Genomic DNA, 25,713 nt, shown 5'->3' on the forward strand with positions numbered 1-25,713 from the left:
CAGACTGCCCAAGTCTCGCCCGCCAAGCCTTTGTTGCAGGGGCGTGCTGCCACCTTCAAAAAGCTCATTGGATCCTTAAAAGAAGGAGGGTGAACAAAGTTGGGCAGCCAAGACCCCCCCCCCCCCCCAAGAGCATGGGCGAGGGTTTACATTGTTGAAAGCATTTATTACTTAGGGGCTGCTGGGGCTTGAACCTCCCATACCTTGCCACATCTTCATGGTAGTGTGTAATGATCCTCGCTCACCATGGAGAAATAGCAACTTGAGCGGTAAAGACCCTAAGAGTGTGCAAAGAGGAGTAAATGAGAATGGCCCAAAAGTCATACAAGGGGACCCCAAATCATCAATACTCAACAAGTGCACCAACCACAAATTAACGCGTAAGAGAGCACAAATAATAACAAGGTGAATCGTATTCAATGGGCCTGCCCAACGAGGAGGAGAGAAACAAGGAAGAGTGAATGACCAAAAAAGAATGATGCTAAGTACTAAGAAAAGCTAGCAAATCAGAAAATTTACGAACAACAATTAAAACAAGCAGACGTGGCACACAACCAATCAGATCACCACAAAATCAAGACGCCAAATAATTACACAAGAAAAGCATTTTTTGTTTTCAAGATTGAAACTCGTTACTAAGACCTAAGAGGGCAGGCCAACAACGATTTTATTTTCCCCATCTCAAAACCACAACCTTCACTAAGGCCTACCTATGGCATGCCAAAAACAAAAGCTATGGATTTGCCTTTGGAATGCCCAAAAATAAATAAATTCTGTGAGGTACGTCCAAAACACCTGCAGGGTAGAGATGCCTGGGAATGAATCTGTTAGAGCGTGAAGATGCTAGCAAAGAGATTGGAAGGTGCTAGGAATGATAATATATATGGGGTTGCCGTGAATTATCTCTACTTGAAGAGTTGGCATCATCATTTGGAGGAGCTTTGGCATCATCATCTGGAGGAGCTTAACACTCTACAATTAACAGTACGACCCAGTTAAATCTCAGGAACTATCAATTGTTAAATCTCAGGAACTATCAATTGTTAAATCTCAGAAACTATCAATTGTTAAATCTCAGGAACCATCAATTGTTGGGTCTATCCACATTTTCGAAGTCTCTCAGTTGGGCATCGCAGGTGATCGTATCTTTGCTTCGGCTCCCCTAATTTCGATTTCTTTGGCTCATCCTTATCCTCGCAACCAGAGACTGTTTTGGGAGCTTTTGTTTGGATGGTCTCCAACCAGATTTCCTCCTCTCAGATCTCTCAACGTTCATGGGTTCTTGCGTCTTTTGGAAATTTTGATTTCTTTAGCTTGATTTGTTCAATATATAATTTGTTAGCTCCCTGTCACTCCTTGCAGCAATGGCTGCGGCACTCCCCTCTGCTTCCTTTCTCGAAGTGGGCATCCGACATCGTTTTGGCCTCGCTGGGCCTCACATCAGAGATTGTTTATGGGTGCCTTCCAGCTTACAATTTAAAAGTTCAGATTTTGTAAAACCGGGCAGCATTCTTGTCAGGCGCAATAACATCCCGAGACGAGACAGTGCATCGATGTGTGTAAGGGCCGTCGTCTCCGTGCCCGTAAATGTAGGGTCATCGGACACTGCGCTGGGGGAGTTGGCACGACTGGACTTTCCTATTCTGAATCAGGTGATTGACGTTGCGCTCTTAACTTTTGGAATGTTCGTCCCATTTTTGACTTGTGTTCATTACAGTTCTTATTCCCATTTCTCATTGTCAGGAGGTAAACGGCTTTAAGTTGGTATATGTCGACAACGCGGCCACGTCCCAGAAGCCGATAGCTGTTCTGGATGCACTAAGAGAATATTACGAGACGTTTAACTCGAACGTTCATCGTGGCATTCACGCCTTAAGGTACTAAGCACTCTGCTTTAGGAGGGCTGGCTGGAAGTGCAAGCTCAAACATCCATCATGAGTATAAATAGCGAATAGTAAGGCAGGTGTGGAAAATTTCCTGCTCATCACTACCTGTGTGCGAATTCAAGAGTTCTGGGGTCTTGAAAATGTATTACTACCTCTTCTAATGATAGTTACAATCTGTAAAAGTGTGGGTGTGGATATGGGTGCGTATGAAAGCATCTGTTTATACGATGGTCTATATCCACCCATGACGTTCAGGGGAATGTCATAATAGATAGATAGACCCTGCTGTGTCTGATGGAGTATAGGAATTTTACCTTGTAGACGACCTTTGTGAACTTTTAAAGTTTACTCCTTCCTTTGCTTTTATTGATGATGGCAGTCTCTCTCTCTCTCTCTCTCTCTCTCTCTCTCTCTCCACACTTTTTTTGGGTAAAAGAACTCTCTCTACACACACACACACACACACACACACACATTTTCTGTTTGTGAAATTCATTTCTCATTATATTACAAAGAAGAAAGGGACAAGTAGTTACAAAAGATCAGAAGACATCATTATATGCCAAGAAGGCAGGATAGTCAATATCCCATGCATGAAGACAATTATAAAATGATTGCTGTAAAGATACGGGGAAGTACTGATACTTAGCCAAGGATGGATCACCAAAGATCCAATGATTACGGTCCTTGCACAGGGTCCATAGTGCCCAATAACAAACCAACGAAAAAGACGATCATATCCCTGCCTCTTAGGGTGAAAACCAAACAACCAGAAATGCTTGCCAAAGCAAGCATTGGGGACAGTTTGTAGCCGCTGCTATATAGAAGTAAGAAATCATGAGAATCCTGGCAATGCCAGAACAGATGAGGCAGACTCCCGCAAGAATGGACAAGTGGTAGGATTAAATATGAGGACGAGCCAAGGTCTGTCCAAATGGAAGAACCCCATGCAAGACTTGCCATAAGACAAACTTTTGCCGAAGGGGAAGTTTCGAACCCCAAATGTGCTGCAATCTTGTCGCCACCACCGAGAGGTGCTAGTCATTGACCAGATGTGGAAGCCAGCAACACTTTATACAAAGAAGCAACCGGGATATCAGCCAATGGTAGTGCATGGCAAGCATGATCATCTGATTGGAGAACCTAGTTCTTAAGGTGAGCAAGAATCTTAAGACAAGGGACTGGCTGAAAGTCACGGAGCATCTGAGACAATAAATGCCATAGTGGCCTATAATGCTGCCCCAAAGCATACTGTCTGAAACATGATCACCCTACCAGCAGCATCAAGCACATCATCATCGCGGGAAATTCCTTTGGGGGTGAGAATTCCTTCGACCCATGAAGGTTCCCAGCATGCAATGAATTTCCTGCAAGAGTATCCCTGCCATTCCACTTAAGGTGGGAAGGTAATAGGTATGTGCTTCGAGAAAGCATGCGAGTGACAAAAGGGCATGCCTTAACTCTACCATCAATCTGACTCAAAAGAAAGTCCCATTGGGAGAGTTGATGCAATGAAGACAAGTGTAAGACCAAATGACACATCATGTAGATCCATGGCTGATCACCCTGTATAAATTGCAGCAACGTTTTCCCTTTATGAGCCACAATATGCTTGTGAATATTGAGGATATTCAGCCCCCCATGCATTTTAGGTGAACAATGGTGATCCATTGAAAGCAGCCTGAGGACTTTCCTACTATAGTGAGACATAAAGCTGGAGACATAAAGCCAGAAAAGCTCCATAATATGAGACATAAAGCTGGAGATGTCCTGTTTGGCAAAAATAATCAGGGGCAAGTAGAACTGAATATAGGCAACTAGGCACGCGTGTGCGTGTGCACGCACACATACATAGAGGAGAAGTGGGCTGGAGTGGGGGATATTTATGAGGTCCATCTGTAAAAGTAGAATAGAGGCTGTACGTTAGCATCCACTTTAGGATTTAATCTGGCGAGCTGTAGGGCCATGCATTACTCCAGTCAGGCCATCAGTTGGCCCCTTAATCATTCCTGCTTACAGGTCGGCCAACTCCAGCCTTCTTTCCACCCATAAACAGGGGGCCTTGCAGCCCCAGACCACTTCTCCTTCGTAGCAAGTAGGTATTTTCACAAACTAGTTATAAAGAGAAGGATCCTCCCTCCCTCCACATGGATTTACATGGTCGAGTGTCTTACACGTAAGACACTTAAACCACGTCAGAAATGTATATTTTTTTACGACACGCTTAAGACATCTGTCCCTTTTTTTTGGGAGGGTTTGTTTTGCTTTTGGGTAATTAAAGAAAAGAAAAATTAATTGCGTTTAAACCCTAGTTTTTAATCTTCTTGTGCTGATTGTTATTGTTGTCATGACTCACTTTTGACATGTGATTTGAGACTTTCATTTTAGTTATCATGTCGTGTTTGTTTTATAATTCATAAGACTTCAATCGTGACATGTGATTGAGACTTTTGTTTTAGTTATCATGTTGTGAAACCTATGATGAATGATCTTTCATAGATTTTCAGACTTTGGTATTTCGTGTTCATCTTGGTAATAGCCACGTGCCTTGTATGCAAGCCTGCTCGTGATTCAGATTTTGGAATTTCAATTCGGAGTTGTGTCTTGCAAGCTCTTGACGAGAGTCTATTGTCTCTACAATCTTTAATGTTTAATCTTGAATGTACAGTATGCTACTTGCTTACACTCTAAAGTCAAAAGTTTAATATGTGACATCTGTTAAATATTAGATTTGATGTAAGTACTGATACATGGAAGCTTATGGCTATGGCTATGCTAGTAACCAAATTATATATTTGTATACTTTCATATATTTTTGAATTAAGTATTTATAATTAAACAAGACATGTCTTAAGTATCTTATTTTTAAGACACTAAAGACACCATCTCTAGAGCATTGTCTAATGTGTTGTGTCTTTATGTATCTAACCACCATGCATGGAAGAGAGGCTTTTACCAGAGTTCTACCTCACTTTATAAAGGTAAACATAGCAAATGTTCTTGAAAGGCGTGGCATCAGTTCGAGCCAATGCAGTGTCCTTGTTCTCTCTCTCTCTCTCTCTCTCTCTCCCCCCTCCTACAGTCTCATGTTTTCTGCGGTTTATGTCTTTGCATCTGCATCATAACTGATAGGTTAGTGTCCAAATGCTGATACAGCGAAGCAATAACTCACATGCTCGTAACAAGCAGCATTGAGTTGTGTAATGTGTGACAATAACTGGTTAAGTCATCTGGTTAATGCCAACACTTCGGTCAGGCACCTCTGAGGCTAACGTTTCTGGAAGACTTGGAGGCATTCAGGAAAATTGGCCACCTCAATTGTTGTGTGCCCAGGGTAAGGTGCAGGCTGTATCCTCAAATCTGACCACCTCAATTTTTGTCCAAAGCAAGATTGGTTATACAACCAATGGGAAATGATCCTGTCATGCTGGAGGTTGTCAGGTGCACCAGATTAGTACCCCCAGGGTGGTTTTGGCCTCTTGAAAGATTGAGAGAGGGGAGAACACAATGGCTGGATAATTCCAAGGATAAACAGCACACTTTAGCTAAAAGAATCATTGAGTGATATATGGCATACCGCATGTACGGCACCACATTTTCTATTGCCACAAAAGCGAGAGGACCCTAGATACCTCAGCTTACTGAATACAAACTTCTAAATTTGATCACTAGATAATGAGCTACAGGGCCCTAAGCACTAGCTACCCAAGTCTCTGTAACCTAGTGTCAACTCACAATAATAGTAGGACTGCTTACAACCCATGAGAGCATTATACGAAGAGAAGCACAGTGTGTACATGTGTGCATGCACACACGCACGCGCACCACGTGTGTATGTGTGTGTGCGTGTGCGTATGTGTGTGCATACATGTACACAGTGCTACTCTTGGGATAATGCTCTCATGGGTTGCAAGCAGTCCTACTATTATTGTGAGTTGACACACACACACACTTTTTTTTTTTGTGAAACTAAGAAAATTATATTATGAAACATCCATTTTACATCAGGGCAGTGCTCGAGAAAAGAGCCAATGCCCTATCCATGAGAAACAGTAAAAGAAAAGCTGAATGCAAGAAACATCCAGATCTTCCTCATGTAAGGCATCATATAAGGATTGCCGCAATGAGGCTCGGAAGAACTCATAAGGGTGCTGAAGGGGTGAATTCAGATATGCATGATTTCGCTGTAGCCAGAGGGTCCATAAGGCCCAGTATCTGATCCAATGGAAGAAAAGAGAATACTGTGACAAAGAAGCTAATAATCTGCCAAACATCCAGAAAAACCTGTAGAATCTGTGTGCAGGAAATCTGAGAGATAAAAAATAGGAGATCTTGTCCAGAAGGTCTCTGGAATATGAACCGAACCACAATAAATGCGGAATACTCTCGGGAGTATGATGACATCTTGGACAAAGAGGAGAGGCAATCCTTCTTTGAGCCAATTTCACTCCCACTGGAAAAATACCAACAATGCATCTCGAGAGAAAGAGTCTGTGCTTCAATGGCATTTTCAACTTCCATATCAATTTCAAATTTTCTTTCCACCAAGTTAAAGACTTATTCAGATGCCAAAGAGAATTTGCATGATGAGCAATCCATGGAGGAGGTAATATCAATCGATAAGCATGTATGGAAGTCAATAGATGCAAAGGCGGAGAGGATTCTCGTGGACTTGAAGACTGAAGATGCCAGTCTTGAAGCCTGTCTCTTACATCCAATGTTAAAAGGGAGTAAGAGATCTGCAATAGCTTTCCATATAGGTCTATGATGCATCCCAAGATTGTATTGTTGGCATGCTGCCGGAAAAGAAAGAATATGCCCTTGAGTATCTACCACGTCATCAATGAACTGGATGCCCAACTTCATAAGATTGTAAGCTCTGATTGGTTGTTGTACAGCAAGAGGAGAGTAAAAAACAGCACTCCAATGAAGGCTTTCCATTCGAAGCGAGGAAGCTATAGAAGCAGGATGGGGAGACCATTTTATGTGAGATAGCACTTTCTTCCAATCCTGAATCAAGGAGTAGAAGAGTAAGCTTAATAAATCTGCTCTGAGCCAATTCAACCTGAGGAGTAGAAGAAGATGGCTGAGAAAAAAGAAGCTGAAAATGATCCAGACATTGTTTTTCTAGCTGAGATGAAGTCTGGGTCCAAAGACCATTGGGTTTCCTGACTCTCATGATAGATTGACTTTGTCTATATGCATGTAAATTCTGAAAGAAAGATTTTGAGAAACAACCCTTATCTAGCATAGGCTTAACTCTAGCCCTTGTCTGCCATTTGGAAAGCTTGCGTTTATCATTAGCATCAATTATGGAAGAAGCACAAGACAATGAATTCTGCTCAGAAGTAGAAAGAGACCTTTGATGGCTAATCTGTACCAAGGACTGCTTGTATGATTTTGCCCACTGGATATGCTGTCTGGTTTCTGCCATGTACCATCTTCTATATTCCTTGATGACATTTTGAATAAGATGTACAAAAGAGTTCCAAGCAAAGTCCAGATCCTCCTGAGCATGGGATAACAATGGCCTGCAAGCCAATCTAATCATTTGCTAGAATTTTTCATGAGTAATATATAATTGATTGACGTGTAAGTGTCTGATTGAAGAGAGCTGCATGTCATCCAGAGGCATACCAAATGAAAGGTTGAGCCAAAGTGGAGTGTGATCAGATAGTTGTTGAGAATAGTCAGTCCACATTTGACATGTATAATCATCATATTGCTGAGCATGAATAAGATACCATCTATCAAGCCTGGCCCAATATTCTGTTAAAGCATTATGATGATATGTAAATCCCAAAACTGAAGGGTGAGTTGCTGTCCATAAATCTGCAGTATGAAGTGATGAAGTCATATGTTCCCATTGCTGGATTTCAGAGGGCAGCATATGGGATTTATGTGTGGTATTGTCCTTCCAGTGAGGAGAATTATTAAAGTGGACATTTCCAGCATCTTTTGTTTTGTCAAGGCATCCAAGAGATGAACTTCATAAAATCCTCGGGAGGCAAAATAGACTCCTTCTACACAGCATCCACCTAGGAGAGAATTCACCCATTGTCCCACATCATTAGCCGAGGGTATTTTGCCTGGGAAAAAGATGATGATTGCAGTTTGAGAGAGCTTCTTCAGAGGATGCACAAGAGAAGGCAACTTCATCTTGTAAGTGAGTTTTGGAGCAGGTTGCATCCAGTCTCTTCTACTTTGTTGAAAATCCTCATTCAACATGTCAAACACATAGGAAGCGTCTTCAGATGAAGGAGCTATGGGGGGCAGGGTTTCCCTTGATTGTCTTTTAGGTTCAGGAGAGAGTGCTCTCTTGACATAATACTTGCTTGTTTCTGCCATTGAGGTTAGTCGGTTCAGCAGGAAGAGTCAGATGAGAAAAAAGGGGGGCAACGCTATTTCAGCAAGGCACGGAATTTTGATAGAAAGGCACGAAACTTGTTGCGACAGAAGGCTTGCTGGAGTACCGCCTTACACAAAAAAGCGCACAGGAACCTGTAGCGAGGCTCTTGGAGGCTTGAGAGGGCATACATGATGGCGAAATAGTGACGAGTTTTCAGCGAGCAGAGGTAAGGGCTGCGAATAGGCTGGAAACGTGTGTCAAGAGTGGCAGCGGAAGATGTAAGCAAACTGAAGCTACAGAATCACACAGAGAATACTAGAGACAACAAGATGTGCCACAAACAGATCTGCTGTAACTTAGCCCATAAACCAGGGCAGCAACTGTAATACAAGGAGTCCTGAACAGGATGAGAAACAGGAGCTGCAGAAGGGGCTGAACTGGAACAGAGGATCTGGACACAAGGAGGCTGGAGCCTGAGAGCACGGAGGCTGGAGGAGCCTGGAACGAGGAGCCTGGATGAGCCTGGAGCGAGGAGGCAGAAGCCTGAGGCGAGGAGGCTGGAGCCTAGGAACGAGGAGGCTGAAGGAGCCTGGAGCGAGGAGGCTGAAGGAGGAGGCAGGAGGAGCCTGGAGCGAGAAGGCTGGAGGGGCCTGCAACGAGGAGGCAGGATGAGCCTGGAGCAAGAAGGCTGGAGGGGCCTGCAACGAGGAGGCAGGAGGAGCCTGGAGCGAGGAGGCTGGAGGAGCTGCACCAGAAGATCTACAGAGGGAGCGTGGGCAGCAGGATGAGCCTGGAGCAAGAAGGCTGGAGGGGCCTGCAACGAGGAGGCAGGAGGAGCCTGGAGCGAGGAGGCTGGAGGGGCCTGCAACGAGGAGGCAGGAAGAGCCTGGAGCGAGGAGGCTGGAGGGGCCTGCAACGAGGAGGCAGGAAGAGCCTTGAGGAGCTGCTGAAAGAAGTGATGAAAAGAGGAAGGGGGGAAGACCCTTTTATAGGGAAGGCCAGGAGGGTCGGCCAGATTGCCTAGACCGACCAGCCTGGTCGGTCAGCCAACTGGGCCGACCAGCTGGTCGGCCAGCCTACCCCCTCTGGCCCCCCTTGCTGCGTGGGAGCTGGTCGGCCAGCCACCCCTGGAGATGCCTAATCTCAACACCCCCTCTCAGCTCCAGGGTGTGGCACAAGACCCAGAGAGCTGGTATGACGTTGGAGAAGGGGAGGAGAAACAGGTTTGGTAAATATGTCGGCGACGTTGTCGGAAGTGGTGCTGAATAGGAGCACAATGGTACCGTCAAGAACCTTCTCTCGCGTGTAGTGGTACTGAATTTCAATGTGTTTTGTCCGAGCATGGAAAACCGGATTGCGAGCAAGGGCAATACAGCTTTGATTGTCACAAAAAGGTGTTAGAAGTGGATTGCTGAAAACCACAATCGAGAAGAAGGCGCCGAAGCCACACAGCCTCACAGGTGGCACTACACATAGCCCGATACTCAGCCTCGGTGGAAGATAGGGCGACCGTGGGTTGGCGTTTACTGGACCAGGAGATAGCCGCAGAGCCAAAGGAGAAAACATAGCCCGTGGTAGAACGGCGAGAATCGGGGTCGCCAGCCCAATCGGAGTCACTCCAACCTCGGAGAGTGAGCGGGGAAGGAGAGGAACCACCGGCAGTATATAAGAGCCCGAAAGTAGAGGTCCCCTGAAGATGGAGGAGACGTCGAGCAGCTTGCCAATGAGAAAGCGAAGGGGTTTGCATGAAGGTACTGAGGGTGCCGACAGAAAAGCCGAGATCCAGTCGAGTGTTAAGTAGCCAGAGAAGAGGTAGGGAGCTGGGTGAGTCCGCAAGAAGCTGGTACTGTCGATGACGAGCCGGACTGTTGAAGGATGGTGAACGGGAGAGTCCCCCTCGAGAGTATGTTTCCGGTTGGGGCCATGTAAAGAAACAATCCAAGACTCGGAGTGTAGTGCAAATGAGGAAGGTTTGTCGGTGAAGAGAATCCGGTAGATGGGAACCTGTACGAGAGAGTAAATGGAGAAGAGGATGTCTGTCCCCCTCTGAAACTGCGGCGATGTTATCCTTCCAGGTGTCATAGTTAGTACCATCAAACTTCTGAGTTTCGGAGAAGTGGGGAAGGATTGGGATCTGTATCTGGGTGTGGAGATCCGTACTTTTTAGATAGGACTTATGATTTCTTGAGTGGCTGAGGTCCCCCATGTGTTTCAATACCAAACAGAGAACTATCGAACCCAAAAATCAAGAGCCAATAAATTCTGCCAGGAACCCCTTAATAAAGTCGTACGGGTGAAGACGGGAGCCGACCCGATGCGCGCTGAAGGAAGGGGGGGAGAGGCTCTTGATGAAGCAGTAGGCTGCTATTGATAGTCCGGGGTACGGATGCAAATTTTCAAAATATAAATTCACAAAACCGATTTTCAAGATGCCGACTGGTGCCTCGGTCACAGATGTACCTGGATTCAGGGGCAGGATGGATGCCGAGCAAAATTGGTACACAAGAGGCACTGCCGACCAACAAGACAGGTGCCTAGGAAGATGCCGACCAGAGGGAGAAATGACCAAGGTGCCGATCTCGGGGCAGGAGGAACAAAGGCCAGGTGTTGGTGGATGCTTCAGTAACCAAGAGGATGGGGAGCACCTAGTGCTCTGATACCATGTCAAGAGTGGCAGCGGAAGATGTAAGCAAACTGAAGCTACAGAATCACACAGAGAATACTAGAGACAACAAGATGTGCCACAAACAGATCTGCTGTAACTTAGCCCATAAACCAGGGCAGCAACTGTAATACAAGGAGTCCTGAACAGGATGAGAAACAGGAGCTGCAGAAGGGGCTGAACTGGAACAGAGGATCTGGACACAAGGAGGCTGGAGCCTGAGAGCACGGAGGCTGGAGGAGCCTGGAACGAGGAGCCTGGAGCGAAGCCTGGAGCGAGGAGGCAGAAGCCTGAGGCGAGGAGGCTGGAGCCTAGGAACGAGGAGGCTGAAGGAGCCTGGAGCGAGGAGGCTGAAGGAGGAGGCAGGAGGAGCCTGGAGCGAGAAGGCTGGAGGGGCCTGCAACGAGGAGGCAGGATGAGCCTGGAGCAAGAAGGCTGGAGGGGCCTGCAACGAGGAGGCAGGAGGAGCCTGGAGCGAGGAGGCTGGAGGAGCTGCACCAGAAGATCTACAGAGGGAGCGTGGGCAGCAGGATGAGCCTGGAGCAAGAAGGCTAGAGGGGCCTGCAACGAGGAGGCAGGAGGAGCCTGGAGCGAGGAGGCTGGAGGGGCCTGCAACGAGGAGGCAGGAAGAGCCTGGAGCGAGGAGGCTGGAGGGGCCTGCAACGAGGAGGCAGGAAGAGCCTTGAGGAGCTGCTGAAAGAAGTGATGAAAAGAGGAAGGGGGGAAGACCCTTTTATAGGGAAGGCCAGGAGGGTCGGCCAGATTGCCTAGACCGACCAGCCTGGTCGGTCAGCCAACTGGGCCGACCAGCTGGTCGGCCAGCCTACCCCCTCTGGCCCCCCTTGCTGCGTGGGAGCTGGTCGGCCAGCCACCCCTAGAGATGCCTAATCTCAACAACGTGGAGTAGATCGTCGTGCTCATAGACAAATGGAGAGCTGGATGGAACACACACACAAACGGAAAGCTGGATGGAACGCACACACACAAACGGAGAGCTGCAGGAGGCTGGAACGAAGCGGGAAAGAGACCAGACGGAGCTGTAGAAAGATGGCTGTTCACAGTGAGCAAGCGCAGGAGGAAGAACGGACCGTAGGCAGCAGTAGGGACAGGTTGAGATTACCAGAAGGGCCAGTTGAGGGCTGGAATCGCCATAGCTAGAGCTCCACCACACACCACACACACCACACACACACACTCTCTCTCACACACACACACACACCAACACACACACACACACACACACACACACACACATATATATATGTATATAGAGAGAGAGAGAGAGAGAGCTAGAGAGAGAGAGAGAGAAAGAAAGTTTATTAATGTCCACTGGAGACCTAAAAAGGTCTATGAGACAAAAGAGACCTGCTTATACATCAGTACAGAGAGGGCCATAGGCAACCTCTCTGGGAGTATCATCAGATTCCTCCAAAAAAACAAAACACATAGAACATAAAACATAAAACATAAAAGGAACTAACTACTAGGCTATGGAGTGGCCATTACATCAGTTTAAGACTGAGGGTCTTTAGATTTTGTCTTAAATTCTCTAATCACTGCAAGACCATCACGATATACTGCCCATTTTCCTGCTTCCGTGGCTGCCCGAACCTTAGCAAGCTTGGTAGCTTTGTTCTTCAGTTGGGTTCTTGTAAGCTCCTCAGCAATCCATATCTTTGTCCCCTTCAGCTTATAGGATTGTTGTAGAATCCTCTTCCTGAGTGTCTTCGAGTTGAAGGTGATGACAACATGTCCATTCCTAGGCGATAAATAAATTGGGGAAGACTCCTCTTTATCATCATTCTTGTCATCAGTTGGGCTTGCTGACCAATCAATGGCCAGGACTGCTGCCTTGATTCTGTTGATTGTCTCCTCGAAAGTGTCATCCTCGTGCTGCCAATTGGATATTCCCCCTATCCGAATCTTCATAGCATTCTCTTTCCGAAGGTGATGTTCTTGGATCTCTGTTTGGATGTCAACCTTGGGTTCAGCTGTCACTTTCACCTGGATAAGCTCTCTAACGTGGAAATCAGCTGTGATGTTGGGGGCTCAGCTTTACATGTTTGTACGGCTGCTGCAATAATCTCCTGCTTCCCTGGGCCTTCCAAAGCTGCAATACGAGCTAGGGCTTGGGTGAGTTGGGACCTCAGGTCTCGCACTTCTTGCTGGAGATGGTAAATCTGCTCTTGTGGCTTGGTCGGCGCCGGGGGAGGTTGAATCTTATACCTAGAGTATGTCCTGTCGAAGGGAGCAGCGGTTGTGGCTACCATGGCGGAGTAAAGCCTGGGGGGATGAGGGGAGGATGGGCTGGCCATATCGACTATCCCCCTTTTGGCTGGACTAACCCCTTGGCTGGGCTAGGGGTACAGCCCAGCCAAGAGTGGGGAGAGGAAGTGGAGAAGGGCTGAGCGACGGACGAGGGGAGGGGGCTGAGCGACGGGGAGGGGGGGGCTGAGCGACGGGGAGGGGGCTGAGCGACGGACGAGGGGAGAAGGCTGAGCGACGGGGAGGGGGGGGGCTGAGCGACGGACGAGGGGAGGGGGCTGAGCGACGAGAGAGACAGAGAGATTTATTAACATTTGTGTAAGGTGAAAAAGGCCTATGAGACCAAAGAAAACTGAAATCAACATTCCAGCACACCAGAGGTATCACACCTCCAAGAAACTCCTGATAAACTAAAAGAAAAAGTAAAGCCCATGTGTCGGAGTAGCTTGTCATGTCGTGTTCTGAGTCAGTCATAAGTAGTTGTGGGCTAGTTGGATATGAGGTATCGTTGACCCCGCGATCGTCGCAATAAGCATGGAGAGACTACATTCTTCAAGTTCCACTCCACACTATCTGGTTCTGCCAGAATTGAGATCCTTCCTATGGCAGCCAACACATTGCTAGGATTCAGGTCCATACCGTCCATCACCTCCCATATTTCCCTGGCTACTAGGTGAATACGAACCTTCACTTTCCATATATGATAGTTGGGTCCATCCAGCTTCCCAGACTCACCACCCAAGTTCAGAATAAGTGAAGTGGATTGCATGGCAAGACGTAGATGACCTGAAGTCTTTTGCCCCATTACTGCACTCATTGCAAGTTGACACACATGAATGTGGCGGGTCCTTCCTCATCGGCAAGGCTAGCACCCTTCAGTTTGGAGTGGGCCTTCTTTGTTGTTGATTTCCAAGACACCAGATATCGTCAAACACTTGACTCTAATACCACCTTACACAACAGAGTGAAGAAAGTCTTGAAAACTTTGAATGGCCACTCACTCCATGTGCTTATAGAGAGACCTCTTAGATAGAGAAAAAGTACAGAGAGATGTCAGAGACATACAACGAAAAGTCCCATATATAGATGTGTAAAATCCAAGTACAAAATCGTAACAAATTTGTACCAACACGTTCAGCAAACTCCTGCTGTAGGGCACCGAACTTGGGCATTGTTTGCTGATCCAAGTACAAAATCCTAACAAATCTGTACCAACGCCTTCAGCAAACAACTACTGTAGGGCACCAAACTCGGGCACTATTTGCTGATCCCTCTACTATATATGTGTGTGTGTGTGTGTGTGTGTGTGTGTGTGTGTATGTGTGTGTATGTATGTATGTATGCACTCACTTCTCCTAGAAACGCGTCTCCATCTAACTTCACTCTGAGTGGACAATCCATATTGTGGCTCTAGTTCTTCAAGTTGGAGTTGTTGAACTTGGACAACTGTTGGAGAAGGATTGGGAGCTATACTGTGGAGGATTGGGATTTCTCAACAGTTGAGGCACTTATATCCTCACAAAGATGGGGTTGAGCCTTGGCATCCATACATTGGGCACAAGTGATGCCTGCGTGTACATTGGGATTGGGTGCATTGTCATGATCTGTGACGTATTCCTTTCTCTATATCTAGACTTATGGATGGTTTGATGAATGGACACTTGTGGAAGGGTATGCCCTTTCGACGGGACACTTCTATGAGGCACAACCCTTCACAAGAGACATTCTATTGAAGAGACACTCCTATTGTAATGTACCCTCTCATCAAGGGTCACACCCTTCACAAGGGGTACACACCTCTTCATGCACACACACTTTGGAGTACACACCTTTTCATGTGTGACTCTTCACTCTCTATATAAGAGAGGCCCAATTGTATGGATGTTGACCAATGGCTCGCAAAATTGCGCATGTACTTTGATACTGTTGACCTCACTGAAGGCAAAAAGATTGCCTTGGCAACCTCCCTCCTCAAGGATACAGCTTTCCTATGGTGGCAACGACGCTTAAAGGACGGCAAAAGTGTGTTAACTTGGGAACGTTTTGAACACGTGCTCCGTAAGCAGTTCATACCTGCCAATGCGGACTTCCAAGCACGTTCAAACATGCTCCCTGTCTTCCTACATCTCTCAGTTCACCACATTGGTGCTGGAGATTGATGGTTTAACTGATGATGATCGCCTTCATGCTTTCACTTCAGGCCTAAATCCCTCGTTACGCATTGATATCCTCAAAGCAAACATCACCACCATAGCTGGCGCTATTGCTTACGCAGAGCGCATTACTGATTTCAGGGAAGCAGAGTGCTAATAGAACACGGAACTCTACTATGGCCAAAGGTGTTCGCCCTCAAGATAACCCCAAGTTTAGAAAAAACTCGGGTAATCAAGGTCAGCGACAGTCTCAAGATCCCCACAAGTCTCAGAAATCGTATGCTGGATTCCAACAGAAGCACTCCTCCAAGGATCGTACCTCTTCTTCTTCACAAAGTCATCATTGTCATCCCCAACATAAAGGTGCGGCCACTGATAAGAAGAACAACTCCAGCACAAAAGGACTTTGTACCATCTGTACAGGCGACCATAGATGGTTCGATTGTCCCAAGCGACCAAAGCAAAATTCCAATATGGAACCTAGTACTTGCCAAAGAGAAGATGCTACCCCAGCACAAGACAAGAAAGGCAAAGCTGTTCGAATGGCAAATACCATCCACATGAGCCTTGCCAGCAATCCCGAACCTTCCCTGGCCACTCAAGTACTTTGTGTTCAAGGATTGATTCGTGGAACAACGGTCACTATCCTCATCGACAGTGACTGCTCTCATAACTTCCTAGCTAGTTCTATGGTCGACAAACTTCGGTTGACTACTAGTCCTAGTCCCATGGACTATCAGATTGAACTCGCAAATGGAACTACCTTCTTATGCAACACCAGGATCAAAAACTTGTCTTTGCGCATCCAACATTATACGGACAAGTTGAACTTCGACATCATGCCTCTTTCTCGGTACGAGTTATACTTGGACAATAGTGGCTCTACGACTATGATCCATCAATCAGTTTTGGCAGCCATACTATCCAGTTTGTCCACTTGGAAAAACATATTGAGCTAACTGGTTCTAGGGACTCTCTTTCAACCCCAGTTGCCTCTGCCCTACAAGTAAAGAAGTGGGTTCGTAAACATCAAGTAACGACTTCACTTCTGTTGGTTACGGCAGTAGAGGAGACACCAACAAAGGATCCTTCTGAATACCTCAACCAACATTTTTTCCAGCCCTACCTGGATATTTTTACACAGGAATTGCCAAAGTAGTTACCACCTCGACGACCAGTGGATCACCCAATCGAACTTATTTTTGGCAGTAATCCATCGTCGAAACCTCCTTATCGGGTTTCTTACACTCAAAATGAAGAAATCCAAAGACAGGTAACCGAACTACTCGACAAAGGTCACATTCGGCCCAGTCGCAGTCCTTTCGGATCTCCTGTACTACTTGTGGAAAAAAAGAATAAGTCAATGCGCCTCTGCATCGACTATCGAGCCCTCAACAAGCTCACTATAAAAAACAAGTATCCATTGCCTCGCATCGATGACCTCTTCGATTAACTTCTACACGCAACACAATTCTCAAAGATTGATCCTCGTTCAGGTTATCGTCAAATTCGCATACGAGAAGGCGATGAGTACAAGACAGCTTTTCGAACAAAGTATGGACACTATGAATGTTTGGTCATGCCTTTTGGGTTAAACACAATGCCCCGACCACATTCATGACACTAATGAACGACATCTTCAGGCCTTTCCTCGATAAGTCCGTCATCGTTTACCTCGATGGTATCCTCGTTTTCAGCAGATCCCTACATGAGCACAAACAACATCTTCACCAAGTTTTTGAAGTTCTCTGCGCAAATTCTCTCTACATCAACATTGAGAAGAGTGAGTTCTTCAAGACCCAACTCGAATATTTGGGACATGTTATTTCAGCTCAAGGCATCTTTGTGGATCCCAAGAAGGTCGAGGTAATCCGAAATTGGCCTACTCCTAAGAATGTTCATGATGTCCGCTCTTTTCTCGGATTGGCAAACTTCTACCATATAAAGGTCTATCAGTTTTCCGAAATCGAAACTCCTATGTCCGAATTATTGAAAAGCACAGCAGTTTTTCAATGGCTTCCCGAAATAGAGTATAGTTTCCAACAACTCAAGCAAGAACTCACTACCACACCAGTTATGGCTATTGCTGACCCAAACCTTCCATTTGAGGTCATGACCGACGCTTCCGACATTGCTACAGGAGCAGTGTTGATGCAAGAAGGCAGAGTTATTGCTTTTGACAGCCATAAACATTCCGATATCCAAACCCGATACCCGGTTTATGATAAGGAGTTTCTTGCTGTTGTACATGCTTATCGCTCTTGGAAACATTATCTCATGGGAGCCGACTCGGTGGTCAAGACAGACCATCACTCTTTAAAGTATATCTTTACTCAGCCAGTCATGAACGCTCGACAAGAATGCTGGGTTGAGTTTCTGGCTAACTTTCACATGACCATTGAGTACATCCCAGGACTACGCAGTGTAGTTGCAGATGCTTTCAGCAGGTTAACTCTAGCATCAGCTATGGTAATCTCTACATTATCTGTGGATGTTCCGAATTCATTCAAAGGGAAGTATTTCAATGATAAAGACTTCGGCACAGCAGTACAAGTTCGTTCAAAAGATCAACCTTCGACTTCCGAATAGAAGATTTTCTCATCCTATTCTTATACGGACGACCTTCTGTATTATCAAGATCGCGTCTGTGTACCACATGACAAGGATGTTCGACGTCTTTTGTTAAAAGAGCATCATGTAGTTCCTTATGTTGCCCATCCAGGCATCAACAAGACTTATAGGTTACTCAGTGCAACATACTACTGGCCTCAGATGAAAAGCGATGTCATCAAAATGGTTACATCTTGCTTATCTTGTCAACAAATAAAAGCAAGCCGACGACTTCCAGCAGGACTTCTTCAGCCTCTTCCAGTTCCAACTGAAAGGTGGGAAAGTATTTCCATGGATTTCATTACAACACTACCACGATCCTCCCGAGGTAACACTCAGATTATGGTAATTGTTGATCGATTGTCCAAAATGGCACACTTTGTTGCTTGCTAAAGCAGTGCACAGGCTCCAGACATCGCCAAACTCTTCATACAACACATCTTCCGACACCATGGATTGCCCAAGAATATTGTATCCGACAGAGATCCTAAGTTTACCAGTCACTTTTGGATTTCACTTTTCGAATCTTTGGGTACAACTCTATTGTTTAGTTCAGCCTACCACCCAGAATCAGATGGCCAGACTGAAAGAGTCAACCAAGTTTTGGAAGAAATGCTTCGACATTATATTCAGTCACGCCTAGTAGCTTGGGAAGAGTATCTAGCACTCCTTGAGTTTGCTTATAATAACTCTTTCCATAGTGCCATCAGCATGACTCCATTCCAAGTAGCTTATGGACACACTCCGATTGTACCAACGAATTTTGTACTTCAACATCGAGTGGCCCTAGCTGATCAACTGGTTCAAGAAATGCAAGACATTCTACTCCAAGTTAGGGATCATATGCGAAAAGCGCAAGAGCGGTATCAACGGTCTGCCAACAAACATAGACGTCACCTGGAATTTGACGCTGGTGACATGGTGCTATTATTTGTAGCCCCACATCGCTATAAGATGGTTAAGTTTGTGTTTCCTAAGTTGTGACCAAGATACTATGAACCTTTCTGGATCATCAAGAAAGATTCACCTTTAAGTTACAGATTGGAATTACCACCATCATGGGGTAAAATCCATCCGACATTTCATATTTCTTGGCTAAAGACGTACATTCCAGGCGATGAAGTAGTTCCTCCTGGAGGTGATTATGTCCTAGAAATCGAAGACGATTATGTTCTCCTTATTCCTGAGCGTATTCTGGACCATCGAGAGCGAGAGACTCGACATCGACTTATCACAGAATTCCTTGTTCTTTGGCGAGATCTTGATGACTCCAACGCTACTTGGCAATCTGATGAAGACTTACAGCAGTACGCTGACATTTTACAGCAGTATTTTCAGAATTTACCGTGATATTTTCTACATCAGTTCATTATCTCCACCAGGGTCTTATTTTGAGTGGGAGGGGATGTTACGATCTGTGACGTATTCCTTTCTCTATATCTAGACTTGTGGATGGTTTGATGAATGGACACTTGTGGAAGGGTATGCCCTTTCGACGGGACACTTCCTATGAGGCACAACCCTTCACAAGAGACATTCTATTGAAGAGACACTCCTATTGTAATGTACTTTCTTATCAAGGGTCACACCCTTCACAAGGGGTACACACCTCTTCATGCACATACACTTTGGAGTACACACCTTTTCATGTGTGACTCTTCACTCTCTATATAAGAGAGGCCCAATTGTATGGATGACACACTACAGACACTATAGACACTCAAGCAATACAAATATTCTTTGTTCTCTGCTATTTCAGTCTCCTTTCTGTTCCTTAGCACATTTCTAAATATAGTAAATCTAGAATTTCTTACATGCATGCTGCTCTAGGTGAGTTCCTCTGCTGTCCTTCCTGTTCAACACAATCGGGCTCATCTTGCTCTTGGATGGGCCAAAAACACCTGCAGATGAACTGTGTAATTGACTTCTCTTCACCCTAGAAGGTGATCTGCAGGCTGGACTGCTGTGGTGTAGATCCCTTGATCTCCCTCTGCTCCTCACCCTGAAATTGACCACCTAAAGTTGGAAGCTTCTGGAATGCCTGGACCCCTGAAATGGGGCCCTATTTTGTAGAGTTGGATTGCCCCAAAAATACCTGACTGGGATAGACTGGCTGACTAGTCTGACAACCTACCCGACCTGGCCCTCTACTGACCAGTCTGTTGCTGGTATGTGGGCCTATAAAGCCTGCCTCTTGCAGCAGCTCCTGCTGCTGGCTCTGCTGCCCACCTGGCAGCCCTTGCAGTTCCTGCAGCATGTCCTGCATCTTCTGCACCAGATCTGCCATGGGAGAGAAAAGACGGAGGAAATAGACTTGATGTTCTACATATTTTCTTGTGGAGATGCCATTTTCTTGACTGCTGACGTGGTCCAGATGCTACATCTGTACCTTCTGCAATACGTTATGTACCTGTCCCCTATAGATGCATCTACCCTTATACATCTTGAGGTATCAAGCCCCTGAGCCTTCCTCATTGGGGGGCTTACAGGTGGGGCATTGACTCTATCCTTTCAACTCTCGAATTGCTCTAGCTGTCTCTGGAACCAAACTCTCTTTGAGATCCACTCAGTTTTGGTGGGCTGAGCCTACCAAGGGAACCTTATCCCTCTTTCTCCCTATTCAGCAACATACCAATGATCCACCTTCTAGAATCCGCATTGTCACCTGTATTTATTAGTATCTCAATCCCTGCAACTGCGCACTGCTGGAATGTGGCAGCCATCTTGCTGCACACTGGCAGCCTCAACCTGTCCCCTATAGATGCATGTACCTTATACATCTTGAGGTATCAAGCCCCTGAGCTCTCTTCATTGGGGGGCTTACAGGTGGGGCATTGACTCTATGCTTTCAACACTTGAATTGCTCTAGCTGTCTCTGGAACCAAGCTGTCTTTGAGATCCACTCAGTTTTGGTGGGCTGAGCCTACCAAGGGAACCTGTTATCCCTCTTTCTCCCTATTCAGCAACATACCAATGATCCACCTTCTAGAATCCACATTTTCACTTGTATTTGTTAGTATCTCAATCCCTGCAAAGTCTGATACACTAACATCTTCAGAGGACATGCAGATGGTTCCAAATGCCTTTGCCTTGAGACTTCCCCTCTATGCATGTCTGGAACGATTCATGCTCCACCTGGACAAATATTGCGACCATAGCATGTGTTGGAAATCCATATCAATGCACAAACAGAAAGCATGCCCTGGTTTGTTGTTTTTCTTGCCTTTGAAGCAACTCAGTAGCTCCCAGAAGTACCAATTAGAACAGCCATCTTTTGAATCTCTGGGCATTCACCAATGTGTTCCATTGCTCCTCATTCTGTCAGACCCTGATCCACTACAGCCTGATCTCAGCAACATGTGCTGTCCATCACCTTCACAAAATGCTCGAGATCCTCTGACCACTGCTCTATGTCGGACACGCATACTTCATACCTAGATTACCGATTTCGGGGCTACCAGGTGTAATTACCAAAAACAACTTACCTTTTACAAAATTAGCTGTCTGACTCAGACTCTTGCTTCTTGGCCTCCTCCTCCTTTCTTTGTTGATCCGCCTTCTTCTTCCTGCAATCTTGCACAAGATGTCTAGGCTGATCGCAGTAACAGCATTTTCTCTTTTTCTTACTGTCATTGTTAGAAGAGTTGCCATTCATGCTATTTTGTTTACCCGTACTGTGTTTGTCTGTTCCCTTCCCTATAGAAGCGGTAAGCGCCTTTTTGTCATGATGATTAGTATCCCGCAATGTCAACCTAGCTTCTTGTTGGAGCAGCAGAGTATGGACCTCCTCCAATGTGAGAGGCCTCGATATTTCTCCAGTCGTCAGGGCAGCCACTAGCCCATTGGAAGCTTTTGTAGGAACAGCATGACAAGTTGATTATTGTCAACCATCGTCAATGTGATTGTGAACAAGTGATTTTTGAGCATAACAATTCACGTTGCTTTGTTGGTCTTGTAAAGCTCGTACCTTCAGTTGTCTTCAAAGCAGATTGTGGGGGTAAGCTACCTGGCTTTTCCACCAAGGATTTTCACCTTCTTGGCTCTGATACTATGTAAGAAAACACCTGTAAAAGTGCCTGTATCATAGCATAGCTAATACACAATGTAGAGATAGATTAATGTCATTGCAATCACCACCTAAGAACCCATACATCTAGTGCGGAAGATATGCCACAGTAGAACACCCAGTTAGAAGATATAGAGAAAACTTAGGATTAGAAAGAGAGAATACATAGAAAATAGATGTCATCTATAGATATAGAACAACAAAATCTGAATTTGTACGATTGATATATTCTAGTTGTACAAAGGTATATATATAGAAATCCAAACAAAAGGAGCTCTGAAAGTGTACCACAACCTGCAGCAAACATCCACCAATGTATGACACCAACCCAAGCTATGTTTGCTGCACTGTCTGCTTTAGAACCCCTCCTGGATCACCGCGATGAAATCTACAACTCAGTCGCTTTCCATCTGGTTTTGATGCCCCTAATTCCTTCTATTTCTTTTATTTCTTCTTTTATGGTCCTGTATGTGTTATGGGTAGTGCTATGATGTGGCTGGAGGTGGGCATGAAAAAAGCCTGCTCTTCTTCATTGCCTTTTCCCCAATTTTCCTCAGCTATTTCCCTTCATGATGCTTTTTGTGGGCTGGAGGGGAAGTAGCTGTGAGGGCTGAGTGCTACAGGGGTAGAGGGTCTTGAGATGGAGGTGTAGTGGCTAGGAGAGAGTGAGTATAAGGGAGGTTTAGAGGCTTAAGGGTGTGTGCAATTCAGAGACTGGTACAGCTCCTTAATGTTATGAGCTAGATTATGACTGAGAAGATCCTCAAGCTCATCCTCTACAAATAGAACCGATAGTGCAGTTTAAACCTCATGACAATTCTGGACTAGTAAGGAACTAGCTTATTTCTTTTTTGGTAATAGATAATCTACAGTCCACATTATGGGCCTTATCACTTCTTTTTCTATTGTTTTCACTTTGTTGTTCAGTGTTCCCCTTCCTTTTAGAGGGCATAAAGACTATAAAAGAGGAGTGCCCAAGGAAAGAACGAGCAAATACTTTTTGAGCTCCAATTTTTCAGTAATGTGCATGTACCTCCTTTTTCAATGCAAATCTCTTCCATCTAATTTACCAAAGTTTCCTTTTGCCTTATATTTCAGGAAAAACATTTTAAAGAAAGCTAATGTGGTATGTGATGCATGTGCTTGATTTTGTGGATGGCTTTTAGTGCAAAGGCGACAGATGAATATGAAGCAGCTAGAAAAAAGGTTGCAAAATTTATAAATGCACCAAGCAGCAGGGACATAGTCTTCACTCGGAATGCTACAGAAGCCGTAAATCTGCTTGCATACACTTGGGGCTTAGCAAACTTGAAATATGGTGATGAGGTGAGCCACGGGTCTGTGTTACCGCATTTGTTTATGGAATTTACTTGCTTATATATTACTCATCTCACTTGGGTCTTCCCTATGTCCTCCACTCCTGTGATAACAAGGGAAGTCACCAGCCAGAAGTGTCATTGCAGTTTTGATCATTCTGGGAATCTACCTTCATGTTCTCTATGTCTGAGTCTGTGGTGGCAAGTCTGTAAAGTTGAATCGTGCTTGATATAAGGGGCATTTACTATAAATCAACAATATGAATTTATGGCTTCTTATGCATGCGTGCATGCAGACAAATTGAAAGAGAGAGAGAGAGAGAGAGAGAGAGAGAGAGAGAGTTTATTAAAGTCTTCAGAAGACCGATGGGTCTATGAGACTGTGGAAAAAACCTGAATACAATGAGGTGTGGTAGTGGAGCTACTAAACGAGCATCCACACCAATGCAGAATGCAAAAAAATGCAAAATGGCAATACTAAGTCCTAAGTACAACTCCTAAGTACAACATAGTCATATCTTGACTATATATATATCAATCTCAGCATCATCGTTGGCATCATCATAACCATCATCATCATCATCGTCAACACAACAAGACATCAGGAAGGGTGAGGTTGTGGAAGCGGAGGCATGAGGTCAGCAATCGAATGTTGTCGCCCCCTCAAGGGTGCAGTCCTGGTACGTCTCCTGGTCGTAGCTCTGCGTCTAACCAAGGCCACTGTGACCCCTGTCGGTCGGGCTTTGACCCTAAACAAGGAGGGGATGTCCCCAAGTGGGATCTGTGAGTCAACCCTCTGTCTCAGCTGTCGGGTCACAGGCTCCAGGTCACAGTCATGTCGAGGTCTCGTCTCGTGGGGGTCTATGTGATCTAGCTGAAAGAACTCCGTGATAGAGCTCTGAGAGGTATCAGTCGAGGGAGAAGTCTGCTCCTATCTCCGTGCTCGGAGTATCCTATCGTGGTGTCTGAGCATCTCATGAATGAAACCAGCCAAACAAATCGATACAATGGTCGTAGTAATCTGAGCAAGTGGGAAGCCGTGGCATACATCGTGGTTGAACAGCTACGCTAAAACCGGAGCGAGGTCCTCCTGCTCATGCACGAAATGCTCAGTCTGTAGTCCCTCATGATCTTGGGCTCTCAGGATATGGAACTGACCAGTGCAGCCTATACATTCTGTGCAGTGAACAAGTGACAAGCGGTTGGCTTGGGCATAGTGGACATATCAAGTGGTGTCTGCATCGGGACATCATAAAGTGAGCTCGCATATGTGTGCCAAACATCTGGGTTTGTGATGGGGATATCCCCTCAGATAGAATGGTAGAATCTCCCCCTCAAAATGATGGGATCACCTCATCCATCTTGTGTGTGAGGAAGACTTGACTTCACTGGTCAACCATATGGTTGACTTGGGGGCCATATAGGCCACCCCTTTGTACTTTCTCATTAACCATTTGCAAATACTCACGTTTGCTTCAGCTTGTTGTTTGCTCCCTTGCACTCTACGTCCATTCCATTGCTGCCCGCACCCAATAGTGGTATCAAAGCAGGTTCTCGTGCTCCTACTTGCCTCCCCCCGTGCTCATTACTCAACCCACCTTCCTGTCAAGGAATCAAATGCGATGGGTGAAGACGAGAGCCGACCCGTTGCGTGATGAAGTTTGGGTGGGAGTCGCTTCTGTTTGTATGCTTCAACCTTTAGTCCTGGGGTACACACATTTTTCAAATTAGAGCGTCACCATTTTGCTGCCCTCACACTCCTGTAGATCCACGATGCGGCCGTTTCGCTTGTTCGAAACCGCGACATGACCGTTTTGCGCGATGCTTGACGACACTTACATGCAGGGCCACACATTTTTGTACGTGCTGCAGCGTATCTCTTGCAGCACTGTACGCTTCCGTGCCACATATTTTTGTATGTGCTGCAGCGCATCTCCGCGCATTGCCGGACATTTTTGTATGTGTTGCAGTGCCGCGCATTTCCGTTGGGCTTTTGTGTCACATCTGCAGGTTTTGCAGTGACATTTACTCCTTCGGTCACATTTGCGGAGATCTTGCAGCACTTGCCCTTAAATGGCTCAATTTCATTTCCGAAATTGGGGCTTTTGGGTTTATCGCAGGGAGATTGCATGATAATTTCAAATTTGCAGCACATTGTATCACATTTGCACTAATTGCAGTGATATTTTGCCGTGTTGATCTGAAATTTGGGGTTTTACAGTGACATTGGCCAAAATTTGTCGGGTCACATTTGCAATTTTGCAGTTAAATTTGGGGCATTTTTGCATTTGCCCTCTTTTTGGTAGTGTCGCCCTTTCCCAATTTGGGGGGGCTTTTACCAAATCTGCTGAAATTTGGGTTCTTTTTGTATTTGCCCTTTGATTTGGGCCATTTGTCCTTTGAAAA

General features: G+C 45.6%; 1 protein-coding gene across 1 annotated transcript in view; it reads left to right on the forward strand.

Annotated features, from left to right (window-relative positions):
- Positions 1-800: 800 nt before the first annotated feature.
- The window catches only part of CPNIFS (chloroplastic NIFS-like cysteine desulfurase), a 68,761-nt gene continuing 43,848 nt past the window's right edge, over positions 801-25,713 (forward strand). The window contains exons 1-5 of the mRNA XM_087391817.1: positions 801-1,007; positions 1,056-1,136; positions 1,363-1,652; positions 1,744-1,877; positions 23,158-23,317. Of these exons, the coding sequence (XP_087247943.1) occupies positions 1,365-1,652; positions 1,744-1,877; positions 23,158-23,317 (582 nt within the window). The 5' untranslated portion in view covers positions 801-1,007; positions 1,056-1,136; positions 1,363-1,364. The remainder of the gene's footprint in view (positions 1,008-1,055; positions 1,137-1,362; positions 1,653-1,743; positions 1,878-23,157; positions 23,318-25,713) is intronic.

This window comes from Dipteris shenzhenensis, chromosome 20, assembly GCF_047967505.1.
Source record: "Dipteris shenzhenensis isolate YYH24624 ecotype China chromosome 20, Dip_SZ_1.0, whole genome shotgun sequence".
Taxonomy (NCBI): Eukaryota; Viridiplantae; Streptophyta; class Polypodiopsida; order Gleicheniales; family Dipteridaceae; genus Dipteris; species Dipteris shenzhenensis.